The sequence below is a fragment of the Onychomys torridus genome, chromosome 1 (assembly GCF_903995425.1).
Source record: "Onychomys torridus chromosome 1, mOncTor1.1, whole genome shotgun sequence".
Lineage (NCBI taxonomy): Eukaryota > Metazoa > Chordata > Mammalia > Rodentia > Cricetidae > Onychomys > Onychomys torridus.
Window position 1 is genome coordinate 8,181,519 of NC_050443.1, and position 13,990 is coordinate 8,195,508.

Consider the following 13,990-nt stretch of genomic DNA (forward strand, 5'->3'; position numbering starts at 1 on the left):
TACTCACTCATAAGTGGATACTAGATGTAAAGCAAAGGTTAAACAGACTGCAGCTCACAACTCCAGGGAGGCTACCTAGTAAAGAGGAACCTTAGAAAGACACAGAGATCACCCAATGATGGAGAAATAGATGAGTTCTACATGAGCGAACTGGGGGTAATGGGAGGAAAATGGAGGGCATGGGTCAGGGGAAAGAGGGATCAGTGAAGCAGGAGGTCACAGCTAGATCAGGAAAAGTTTGGGAGAACAAGGGAAGAGATACCATGAAAAATGAAGACCCCATGGGAATAGAAAGAAACAGAGTGCTAGAGAGATCTCCAGAAATCCACAAAGATACCTCCACAATAGACTACTGACAATGGTCAAGAGAGTGCCTGAACTGACCTACTCTGGTTATTGGATGGCCTAATACCCTAACTGTCATGATAGAACTCTCATCCAGTGACTGATGGAAACAGATGCAGAGATCCATGGCCAAGCCCCAGGTATATCTCCAGGAGTCCATTGGTGAGAGAGAGGAGGGATTATATGAGCAAAAGATATTGAGACCATGATTGGAAAAAGCACAGGGACAAATAGCCAAACTAGTGGAAACACATGAACTGTGAACCAATAGCTGAGGAGCCCTCATGGAACTGGACCAGGCCCTCTGGATAAGTGAGACAGTTGATTAGCTTGAACTATTTAGGAGGCCCCCAGGCAGTGGAACCAGGATCTGTCCTTGGAGCATGAGCAGGGTTTTTGGAACCTAGGGTCTATGCTGAGACACTTTGCTCAGCCTTTGGGTATGGAGGTGGGGACTGGACCTGCCTCAACTGAATCTACTAGGCCAAGCTGAATCCCCAGGGGAGGCCTTGCCTTGGAGGAGGTGGGAATGCAGAGTGCAATGGGGATAGGGGGAAGGCTGGGAATAGGAGGAAGGAGGGTAGTAGAATCCATGGCTGAAATGTAAAATTAATTTAATTATAAAAATGAAAATATAAAAAAAGAAAAAAATAATAAATGATGACTGAATAGAGGCAATGGCAGCAAGTGGCAGGCAGGGCTATAGCAGCAGGAAGGTCATCTCAACTACAAGCTGGAAGCAGAGACAAGAAACTGGAAGTGACTTAAGAACTTAACCTTTTGATGTGGACCTAGGGGAGCACTCCTCCACTGCTAGTAGTAGGGCAAACTTGTACAGCCACTTTGGAATCAATATATCAGAAAACTGAGAATCAATCTACCTCAAGTCCCAGTGTTATCTCTCTTGGGCATATATCCAAAGGATCCTCAATCTTTCCATAAGAACAGTTTCCATGGCAGCAATTTTCACAATAGCCAGAACACGGAAACAACTTAGGGGCTCCTCAGCCACACAATGGATATAGAAAATGTGTTACATTTTCACAATGATGTATTACTCAACTGATAAAATCAATTACATCAGGAAATTTGAGGCAACTGGAAGCACTAGAAAATAAATCATCCTGAGTGAGGTATCCCAGACACAGAAACACAAACATGGTATGTACTCACTCAAGAGTGGATATAGGCTGTAAAGTAGAGGATAACCATGCTATAATCCATAGACACATAGAGACTAGGTAACAAGGAGGGCCCAAAGGGTATGGCAATACACAGATATCCTTGGGAAGGGAAAAGAGAATTGATCTCCTTTGTTGACCGGGATGGGAAGATGATATATTAGGTTGGAGGCCTGGTTGGAGTGGGAGATAAATGAAAGATACATCTTGATGGCAGGCATTGGTGGTCAGGTAGAAACCTGATAAAGCAACTCCCATGAATCTCCAAGGATGACTTAAGCTAAGAACATTAGCAATAGTCAATAGGTAGCCTGAACTGGCCATCTCCTGTAATCAGGCTGGTAATTACCCACATTGTCATCAGAGAGCCTTCATCCAGTGAATGAAGTAAACAGATAGAGAGACCCACAGCCAAGTACTGGGCCTACCTCAGGGAATCCTGTTGACTCTGGACTGACATCTACAGAAATTACATGGAACCAACCTAGGGCCTCTACACATATGTGACAGCTGTGTAGCTTGATCTGCTTGTGGGTCTCCTAGTGATGAAAGTGGGGCCCATCCCTATTTCTTTGGTTGCCTTTAGGAACCTATTCCTCAGAGTGAGTTCCCTTGTCCAGCCTCCAAGGAGAGGAGTTTAGCCCCACCTGAACTTGATATGCCATGCTTTGTTGACACCAATGTCTGTCCCTTTCTAAACAGTAATAGAGGAGGAGTGGATTAGGTGGTGGGGTAGTTAAGGTAGTGGGGGGAGGGAGGGCATTGAAGGAAAGAGGGAGGGTAAACTGGTCAGGATATAGAATAAATGAATAAAAATAATTAAAAAATTAAAATCTTTCAAAGTCCACACTCAGTTGTACCTCCTGCAAGGCTATACCTCATCTATCTTCTGAAACAGTGCCATCAAGTGGGAAACAGGTGTTCAAATGTCAAGGTCTATTTGAGGCATTTCTCACTCAGTAACACAAATTATACCTCCCTTAGTACTGGAAAGAGCAGATAGTCCAAACCTTGTTGGGATGGTGTTTCATGAGGCAAGCTGTGGCTGTGCCCTGTTAAACAGTGGTGTGTCAAACAGGAAGACTTCACAATTAGGTTTATAATTGTGATGAGACTTGCAAACAATGACTGAATACAGAGAGATAAGTTGGAGCCAAGTGAAGACTATAGAATATACTAAATGCTAGGGATGTAAATAAGGTAGATAAAACACATGACCTTGTGGGTATGAGTCACAGCATTAAACTGACAGAACATGGGAGTAGGTACCTTTAGTACTAGAACTCAAAATGTAGATGCAAGAGGAGCAGAACTTCAACATTGTCCCTGGCTATATAGAGTTCAAGACCAACCTGAGCTATATCTCACCTTGTCATTAAAAATGTCTCTGAGACTCACCCAAGCCCTATATTTAATAGGACACTCACCATTCCCTTTGAGGAACCATTCAAAATAAGTTGTCAGTGACTCTGGATTCTTAACAAATTTTGTCTTACTCCAGAAAAAATAACCAGACACAAGAACATCTCTGGGATTTCTGATGACATAGATAACCTTAAATAGAAAAACATAAATATGTAGGTCAACATAGTTATTCCAATCAATTTAACTTGCACAATTTATATGAAATGTCAATCAAATTTCCATGAGGTTTCTAAAAACCTTAATTATTTGTATTTGGATGAAATATTTGCATAAGTGCAAAATATCTATAGTGAGAATCATCTTTTAGAGTTTTATTTCATTTACAAACATGTAAAAGCAAAATTGCTCACGTCACTAATACTTTAAAAAAAATCAACCCAAAACAACAATAACAAAATCCAAGACTGATTCTATAGTTGTAAAGGTCAATAATTACAGTGTGAAAAACCATCCATGCACTGTGAAAGAAGATCTTATACACAAAGAGGTGAGTATTGTGCTAATTCTATCCACAATATGAGAAATTAATTGTTTTCCATAACTGTACCGACCAAATACAACTTCAAAAGAATCATGATATAGAGGTCAAAGCCATTGTCATTGCACAATAGTGAACACAAAGCCCTACAGGCAACTCAGAAATGCAGAGTAGGAGAAACAGACTTTCCCTGGGAAATGCAGAACAACTGGTTATGCAATTCCCAATGCTCAACCCTGAAACATACATACAATAACATGTTATAGACTGAGCAGGTTGTATTTAAATATTGAGAAATACATAGGTATATATACATATATAACAACAATGAAAGAAAAAAGAGACTACAAATTTGAAAGAGAGAAAGAAAGCTTGGGGGAGGAAGGGGGGATGACTTATGTAATTATGTTATGATCACAAACAATAGAAGAAACAAATTAAAATTAAATAATACTTTTAATAAAAGGAAATTTATATTTTGTGCCAATGCTCTCTGTGACATTATTCTAGAATTCAACTCTTTAGGCCTCAATTTTTCCAGCTAAGTATGTTCCAAATCCCAATAATACACATGAATATAAGTGAATGCTTACAACCTCCTTATGATATCTTCAAGAGAAGACATTTTTCTAACTTTGTCTTTGTAGTTTAAGTATAAAATATTTTAGGCCTTATAGTGCAGAGACTTCCAAAACATATTCTTAATTACAAGGAACTATCATAGTTCAGAACCTGTATATTTCTGATACCGTCTAGAGATCCTCTATCAGTGATGTGTATGATTCCTGTGGCAAGTGATCTCAATGGACAGCTAGATACAACAACACACAGTGGGTACAGATGAGCCATGATTGCTGAACAATCTACATGATTAGAGCACTGATGCCTGATCAGGCTGCTTCGCCCATGAGCAATCTGTCTGTGGTGATTCACAAAATGTTCATGGGACATATATATATAATCATGTTTAGCTAATTGACTTTAATGACAGCGAACAGTGAAACAGTTGCTTGACCTGCATGTGTAGTTCCTGCATGCTCTAGTTGATATTTCACATTCTCTCATATATCTACCCAGGATCACTGTGTGGTACTTGACATTCTGGTACTCTGATGTAGTCTGAGGCAGAGACATCTCTACATCACTTAGTGCACGAGAATCTCAGCTTCCTACATGCAATCTACACAATCTGAGTGCATTTCAGCAAGAGCTCCAGGGGCCATAAGATAGATAAAGTTCAAAGAGCATTTGGGCAGAGATTTCTCAACCACTGGACACTGACCTTGGCCTTAGAACTGAAGAAAGACTTGGGGAAAAGATGTAAGGGAAGGTGGGAGGTGATGAGGCGTGGTCCTTCCTTATTGATTAATTTTTGATATCCTCTTTGACCCTCTATCCAGGGTGAGCGTTCCCAGATAGGCTCAGATTGGATCCAATTGGGATCTCCCTTGGACTGAATCAAGCAGACTGTCTCAACCAGCCAGTGAGTTCCTGAGGAAGAAAAGTGATGATCATCATTTCATCATTACTTGTAAAATAGCCTCAAGTAGAAAACACATCTGTACAATTTACAGTGCAGCTGTTTCCAAGCACACAGACCTGTGGTGTTCACAATGTCTACATGCTATAAGCACAAAGTATATTTATCCAGCACATTGCCAATGCTTCACATGGAAAAACTGACACTATACTCAATTAATTCCCCCTTGAACATCCCCTCAAGTCCTGGGCCATCATCATTCTACATTCTGGTGCTGTGAGTTCTACTTTCCCAGGTATGTAATTGTGGACTCTGTCCTTGAGAGGAGCTCCTTTCTTTTAATACAAAGCCATTCAGATGCATCCATGCTGCAGTATGTGTATGAGTACTGCTTCTCTTTAGTGAATAAATCCCCTTCTGTCTTTTTTCCACACACTCTTGCATTTATGTTTACATGTTCACTTGTCCTTGGGTATTTCTCTAGCTCTCTGCTCTGGGCCATTGTATGAACCTTCTTCATGCATTCCACTGCCCTTGGCTTTTCCAGGTTCTTTCACTGTCAGTGTCAGCAACCTAAAACTTTCTCTGTCCAGTGCTTCTGCCACCCAGCAAACATCCCTCCCCGAAGCCCATGCTGCTTCTTTTTGTTTTGTGAGTTTTGAGACTGTTTGCACTCTCTGGACAAGGTCCACAGTAATTCTTCTTCTACCTGACATTGTCCTCTCCTCTACATATTCTTACATCCATGGCTTTATACCTTGGTGCTATTTCTTCTGTTTATTTTCCTCATTTCCCTCTTCCACTCTCCTCCACACAGAGACAGAACAATGCCAGAGTCTGCCTTAGGATCCACTGGCATTGCTAACATGGCTTAGACACCTTCTCCCCACACAGACCAGGCTGGAGGTCTTTCTCTGAGTGAAAATGCACTCACACACAGCAGTCCATGCCCACAAAACATTTTAAATATAAAGATCACTCTACACATCACCAAAATGAATGAGGATCAAAGCCCTATCCTTCCTCATAACTCAGGATCATTCTTACTAATAGTTCTTACCTGACTTAGGGTAAGTCAGTATGACTGTGTCTTCATCTCTGATCACAAACTTATCACAAACATTTTTGAGTATTTCTTTTTCAAACCATACAGATGGCAATGGTATGCCATCAAACCAAAGGTAGTCTGACATGGCAAAGAGCTCTTTGTGGGTGCTGTTAGGATTACAGCTTTAGCCACCTTTTCAGCTTCTAGCAAATGTTGAGAGGTAATATTTATAGTGCAGACAAAGAAATCATTAACACCTCACAGTTTATTGTAAAACTAGCTACTGAAGAGAAGAAAAATGCAACAACCAGTCAAAGGTTGTTGTGTTAAGCAATTGTGAAATCATTTGGAGATCATTCTGCAGCTTTTGTGAACCTGAGTTCATGATTCCAAATAAGAAACTCAATAACAAGTACTAGGACATAGAAATGGGGCTTAATTTAAAATGTTTTCGAATACAATTCAGCTTTCAGAATGGTTTCAAACATGCATAAAAGTGACAGAGATCATACAAAATGTTACCACATACAGTTCTTTTTAAAAAAGTATTGGTTATTTTGAGAAACTCAATTCCTTAGCTGTGCTATATGACTCTCCCCCTCACTCTCCCCCTGCAATGCCTCATTCCCTTCCCATATTTATGGTATCATCTTTAATTTTCAGTTTAAAATTTGGTGAATCATGAGTTTCCTTGGGTTCCTTACAGGTGGCTAGACACTGTGTATAACAAACATACTCTAGTGCAGGCCATGTTAGGAGTTAATTTTTTAATGCATTAGGTGTCTGTGTTTGTCTTACTTATTTTTATGTCCTTCTATATTCATTTTTTATTAAATATGATAACCTTGACGTTTGGTGAGTTTGATCTGGGTAAGAGCTGGGGGAGGGAAAGGAATATGATTTGATATATTTTCACATCTACATTTGTTGTCTCAGAAGGCCTTTCTATGTAGCTACAGCTGTCCTGGAGAGTGTTACACGCATCAGTCTAGCCAGCTCACAGGGAGCCATCTGCCTCTGCCTTTTGAGTCCTGGGATTAAAGATATATCATATGCCAAGGTAATTAAAATACATTTAATTCACTTTTGTCCTAAAAAACAGTAATTATTTCTGAGTCCACCAAGATGGCTAGGAAAAGGCATTTGCCAAAAAGAGATCCCTGAAACTTTTCCACTGACCTCCCCATGTGACTCCAAAACTGTCACACTACATAAAATGTAATTTTAAAACTACTTTAAAGACTTAAAGAAATCTTTGGATTGGGTGTATCACCGAGTCTTAGGGGGTGCTGGAATAAGAGCAAAGAAGGTCCATTCAAGCACCTAAGTCATTCCATCTCATTTGATTCTTGGCTTGCCTTCGTCAAAAAATGTAATCATCCCTGTGTTCTCTCCTTCTGTCTTTCCTGATCTTCTAAAGACTGGAGATTGAATCAATGTCCTATGCATAGTAAACATGGAAAAGGCATCTGTCTCACTCAGATAAATTTCTAATGTTCATCTCATATTTTCAAATGAAAAATTTAAGCCATATATCCTGGTTTAACCTCAAAGTCACTCTAGTCCAGGCTGTCCTTGGATGACCAGTTCTCCTGGTGTACCTTCCAAAGTAGGTAGGATTACATGTCTATGCTCCCAGGTAGCCCTTGCTCTCATGTAGCCCTTGTTATCACTGAGGTTGTGAAATTTTTCTTATCATTTGAAAAACTAGAAAGTCATGGAGAGGCTATGTCAGTTGTTGCTTGATGGCCTCTTCCCCATTGAGACAGGATCTCCTGTAGCCCAAGTAGGATTTGGATTAACTATTGAAGTTAGTCTAGACTGGCTTTCAAATCCCAGTCTTTCTTTTTCAATATCCAATATAAATATACTGGTTTTCCCATTATAGCCTGTAGAAGCAATAAACAATCCTATTTTCCAAGATCTGCTATTGTGGTCAAGGCTGCCAAATAGGGAGAGATTGGAGCACAAATTCGTTCTGGACATAAGAATGAAGATGGCATGACCAATATTCTGTTAGTTTCTGTTTCCCATACAATTCTGTCACTCCATAACAATTTGTGAAACAATAATTAAATCTCACAGGGTCCTGGTTACCCACTTCTTTAATGCTAATATTCAGGAGCATGAGGAAAGTTAATATCTATAAGATTGAGGCTACGCTGATCAACAGTGTGAATGATAGAACAGACTAGGCTAATTGAAAGATCCTGATATATTAAAAAACAATTATGATTACATCAGTAAGATTAGGACTCTTTGGAGTGGGGCTGATACTGAGGGGCATAAAAGGGTGGGTGTTAGTAATGGATGAGAGAGCCTATGTGGTTGCAGGAGCCAAAAGATTGGTGGAGTTTTTTGAACTTTCACCTTCGAAAAGGTAGTAAGCTCTAGATCCCAGAATAGTGTTCAAACACTGAGAGGGACCTGAACAAGTTGCAGCAACATATTGATTTCCTGGTGAGGTGAGGTCTCAAGTTAGTTTGGGGGGTACTTTGATTAGGGAGAGTGGGAGTAATTGGAGCTCCCTTGGTAGCACTGTGGAGTTGGTATGTGTGTTTGGAGCTGGTATGAAGTACAACAAAGCCTAGAGCAGTTGATGGCAAAGAATTAGTGTAGGAGTTAGTGACTGTGGGGCTTCTCTGATCTCTATTTTTAATCCCAGGTTTTCCAGTGTAGGAAGATCTCACAGTGGGATCATATTCTCCTGTGATTTCTGGATCTCAAGTCCCCCCAAGGACCCTCTTTTTGCCACCTGGAATGAGTGGATAACCCATTGTACTTCCATGTAACAAATCCTGTAGTTCTCCAGTGAACTCAGATATCCAAGGTTCCATGAGTACCGCAGGTCCACCATGTCAACAAGGTCTCCTGGTGTCTCAATACCCTCTAAGGTCACAAGATTCACTCTGAGAAGCAAGGAAGCAACAGAGGAAATGTACAGTCTTCACACAGGTACAAAATCTTGTCTTCCAGGTACATGTTGAAAAGTGAATTTGCCTGAGCCAGGAGCAATTCGTGGAACTTGTAGAAAGGTTTTGCTTGAATGATTATATTATCAAGATATGTTCCCCTCATATCTTCCTTTCTTCTATTCAGAAAGCCTCTCCTGTATTAGCCACCCACACACTTCCCTGATTCCTCTATTTCAAGTGGTCAGAATTATTGGGGGTACTTGGCCCAAAAGTTTGTATAAGGGTATGATGCTATATCCCATATTGGAGTCAAATGCCCCTTAGCCCCTTAGCACAGAATCATGATGTGATGCAGAGGGCTAATGATAATCCAAAGTGTCTTAGATGACTAGACATCAGGGTTCCCTTCCAAACTCCCAGATTCTGGTAGAAGCTCCTTCAGTATGTGCTAATCATGCCTTACTTATTCTTGTGTCTAGGAACCTGAGAGATTTATAAACAGGTGCTGGGTATAGACCAATATTCAGAGTTTCATTCCATCATCTTCAGATTTGGAACCTAAACTGGGTATGTGCCCTCTCCTGTTCTCCCCTTTTTTCTCTCCAGATCTGGTTAAATAACAGGCAAGCTTGGGAGAAACAAGGAATGTGCAAGAAGTTCCTGGGAAGCAGGGCTGTGGCTGTCATGACAGGTCCACCTTCTGGGAAGGATCTATCACCTCTGACAGTGCAGATTCCTTGTGCCAGAGACCTGAGCTCCAAAAATATCCATCCTCTATTAGCAAACTGACTCTCCAAATGTGAGACAGTCCTCTAATTCCTCTAGTAATGCTTTCCAATGTCCTTCTGATCCTGAAAGGGTCCTAGGTCCCCTTGTGTCCCCAGGATCTTCAATGAAACCACATATCCCAATGCATCCAGGTAGCCCAACACTGGGAATATAATCAGTGCACCTTGCTTACCAGATGCCCTCAAGTTCCTGAGTGAGTTCTGCTTTGGAACTAGGCCAAATGATGCCTTCAGTTAAATATGATGACCAGCAAGTTTACCCTGAAGCTCTAAGGAAGCAATGGAAAGAATGAACTGTGTAGTATAAGGAACAAAAGCTCCTCCTCCAAGAACATTTTGATCAGTGCATTTCCCCAAGCTTTGGAGCAATGCCTGATGCTGGCAGTAATGATTGCTGTGTCCCAGTATGAGAACAAGGTCTCTCTCTGTCTTGTGTCTCTCTCCTGAAGCCAGAATAGCCATGGCACCTGCACACTTACCAGAAACCCACACTCATGATCCATGATTCTGCAACACTTCTGGTACCATGTCACAGTAGTGGGAGGTGGACCTATGTGCATCCATGCCTGGACCTGTTTATACTGCTTTAATTGGAGGTACCATTTTGGAGACACATTATCACTATGGCAGGGTCTCAAGGATACAGACATAAGGAACCCTTGTTTAACCCCAGGCATTCTATCTGTAGATTCCCTAGTCCTTTTGTGTCAGATCATAAACCATCCTAACTTCCTACCTTCTTTTAGAACCATGTATCTCTGAGTTTATGTAGGTAGTTGTTAGAAACAAATTTCCATCTTGTATGTTCAACTGCACATACAGGTCATCCTCTGACATATTTTTGGGTCTTTTTTCCAGAACCAGCATGCTAAATACAAACAGAAGAATGCTCAAAAAGGACACTCGGAGTCAAGTGAAAGCTCTAAAGCTGTTTCTGGGCCAACCCATTCCATAGTCACTTATCTGTTTTTGCCTCTGTCAATGTAGAATCCATGTCTGCAGGAATATCCACTGTGGGCTCCATCCTCGAACACAACCCTAGCCTGGAAGCTTTTGTCAATGATGAACAGGACATGCAAGATGCTGGATATAGTCCCCAAGAGGACCTGCTTGATGGTCAAGCACTGGCTGTAGCTCCCAACCCTGTTCAACCTAAAGTAGTTAAAGCCCAGTCCGACCTTGCAATGACTAAAGGTACAGATTCAGTGGAATCTCCAGTTCCCACCACAAAAGCAGCCAGAGGACTTGATAGTGCTTATTACTTATATTCAACTTCTAAGGCCCTCTGGCAATGCATAATTGAGGCTCTGGACCATGGGTAACCTGTAGACTTGGACTTATTCCTGAATCCGTATAATACCTGTCACATGGAGTAGTTCATGGAAAGAAATCTTTATAGAAAGTAAGAGGTTTGGTGGTTCCAGTCTCCATGATTTGGGAGACTGATGCAGTCTCATCTGTAGTAGTTTCAGGCCTGTGTGGTCCGTATACTGAGATTTAAAAAGAAATTAAATATTGAGTAACTATTGTTGCCCTACCTGCTAAATAAATTTAGAATTTATTTTTTGCAAATATTTTTTAACATTGGTCATTGCCACAATTACAGATTGTGTGATTAGATTTTTTGTTTTTGTTTTTTTTTCCAAACTGGCACACACAAAAAACTATTTTTAAAGAATACTGAGGTCTACTTCTGTACTGGGGTTTATGCCTGGATTATGAGTCTCCAGAGGTCATGGGGAGTCCTAGTTCATATGCAAAAGCAAAGAGCCTTTATTGCAAGCTTGACCTTGGGCTTTCCATCTATTTGTATACAGCAGTGGAATCAGAGAGATCATTGAGCTTGGTTGAGACAGGGTTTTCAAGGAATAAAGAATGGAAGGTAGAAGAATTCCAGATTCAGAAGGAGGTTGAACTCATGATTGGGAAGGAATGAAGGAACAGAATTTTTGTCAAACAATGATTAATACTGGCATAGCTGCAAGGGAATTGTCAATTTATACACAAGTGATGTAAGCAATGCTTTATGTTCTATAACATTTAGAACTTGCTTTCCTTAATTCTGATTGTTCTCCTTCAGGGTACAGTTTGTGGCTTTTCCTGGTTATTTTCATGGTGAGGCCTAGTTCATATATTGTTAGTCTGTAGCCTGTCATGGCTATACTAACATTAAGTTAGGCCTTTTCATTCAACCACTCTACAAGTAAAAAGAAAGGACCAATAATGAGTCCTGTGTGTCCAGGGGACCTAAGAGATGATATTGAGCCCAGAGTACAATCATATAATATCCCTTTTTTGTATTTAGGACCATACCATGAATGTACAGGGTCAATCCTGTGTTGCTGGCCTATTATCCAAATGGGGCACTATAGTGGATTTCATTCTGCATGGTCAAGGTTTTGTTTTTGTTGAATTGGCTCAGAATGATTGACATGTATGCCATGGGATTTACCCTGAAGGGAATATGCCTTTAACTCAGCATTTTCAACCTGTTGAAGGACAGGGATGATGTATTCTCTTCTGTAGCGGCTTGCTGCTGGAATTGGGGTATTGGTTATCAAAGATGAGGAAGGCTGAAATGCTAGTCAAAGCCTGGGCCATTGGGCATTTATCAGGAACATCTGATTAGCTGTTTCAGGTGAAGAAACAGGGAGAAATTGCATCATCTGGTCTGTTTTACATCAGCTTTCAACAAGTCCAGAGCTCAGCAGTTTACAGTCCATCGGTTTTCCCTAGATAGAGTCTGCTAAATCTGCTAAGACAAATATAGACTAAGGACAAAAGTTAAAATTTAGGACATTTAAAGTAAGCTTTATATTTGGATTTTTATTTATTTCAAGTTTATAAATAAAATTTAAAATCTTGAGCTTATGATTGAATTGTAAATATTCAGTGCTCTATTAGTTTATCTGAATTCCTTTTTTCAATGTTAAAGCGCTAAACCTCTGAAATCTCAGTGCAACAAGATTAATATCCAAGACCAATTGTCCTACTAGTCTTTCATGTTTTTGTTTTTGTTTTTGTTTTTGTTTTTGTTTTTTGTTTTACTATTAAGGGAACATATAGAGAAATATAAACAGAAAAACCAATAAGTGTTGTTGTCTAGCTAACAAAGCTACAGATAGCTTAACCATCAATGTCAGAGATCTGAGACAGTTTAATCAAATTATAGAGATGAGATTATAGCCTTACCTAGACAGATGTCTTGGGATCCTATGCACTCTATGCCTTCCAAGGGCTAGGTCTAAGTACGTGTGCTATGACTAACCAGATGTAGATATAATCTTTTGTGTTTGGATGGAATGTTCTATAGATGTCTGTTAACCCCATTTGAGTCATGACATATGTGAGTTCCCTTACTTTTGCGTTAAGTCTGTCAGTCTGGCAGACCTTTATACTTGTGAGATTGTGGTGTTGAAGTCTCTCACTATTAGTGTGTGGGGATTGATGAGTGACTTAAGCTTCAGTATTTTTTTACAAATATGGGAGCCTTGTATTTGGGGCATAAATGTTCAAAATTGAGACTTCATCTTCATGGATTTTTCTTGTGATGAATATAAAATGACATCTCAAACTCTTTTGATTAATTTTACTTTGATGTCTATTTTGGTAGATACTAGTATAGCTACACCAGGTGCTTCTTAAGTCCATTTGATTGGAAGGTCCATTTCCAACCTTTTACTCTGAGGCAGTGTCTGTCTTTGAAGTTGAGCTGTATTTGCTGTATGCAGCAGAAGGTTGGATCCTGTTTTCCCTATCCATTTTGTTAGCTTGTGTCTTTTTATAGGTGAATGAGTCCATTGATAATAAGGGATATTAATGACCAGTAACTGTTAATTCCTGGTATTTTTTGGTGGTAATGTGTATTTCCCTTCTTTGGGATTTGCACCTGTTGGGTTATATATTGACTATGATTTCATGGGTGCATCTAACTGCCTTAGGTTGGAGTTTTCCTTCTAGGTCTTTCCCTCCTCTTTCTCGACAGTTGGACACCTGGAGCTCCACCTGGGGCCTGGCTGAGGATCTCTGCTTCCACTTCCATCAGTTATTGGATGAGAGTTCCAGCACGACTGTTAGGGTGTTTGGGCATCTGATCACCAGACTAGGTCAGATCAGGCTTTCTCTCAACCATTGCCAGCAGTCTACAGAGGATGTATCATTGTGGATTTAAGGGGACCTCTCCAGCACTTTGCTTATTCCTGTTCTCATGTGGTCTTCATTTATCATGGTCTGTTATTCCTTGTTCTCCCTTTCTGTTCTTGATCCAGCTGGGATTTCCTGCTCCCCTAAGCTTTCTTTCCCTCAAACCTTGCCCTTCATTACTCCCACT

General features: G+C 40.3%; 1 protein-coding gene across 2 annotated transcripts in view; it reads right to left on the bottom strand.

Moving 5' to 3' along the window:
- LOC118569564 (bile salt sulfotransferase 1-like) overlaps positions 1 to 6,102 on the bottom strand; it is a 48,392-nt gene extending 42,290 nt beyond the window's left edge. For both annotated transcript variants that reach the window (XM_036167541.1, XM_036167532.1), the window contains exons 1-3: positions 5,970 to 6,102; positions 4,712 to 4,920; positions 2,954 to 3,080 (exon numbers count right to left, since the gene is read on the bottom strand). In XM_036167541.1, the coding sequence (XP_036023434.1) occupies positions 2,954 to 3,080; positions 4,712 to 4,920; positions 5,970 to 6,102 (469 nt within the window). The remainder of the gene's footprint in view (positions 1 to 2,953; positions 3,081 to 4,711; positions 4,921 to 5,969) is intronic.
- Positions 6,103 to 13,990: the final 7,888 nt, after the last annotated feature.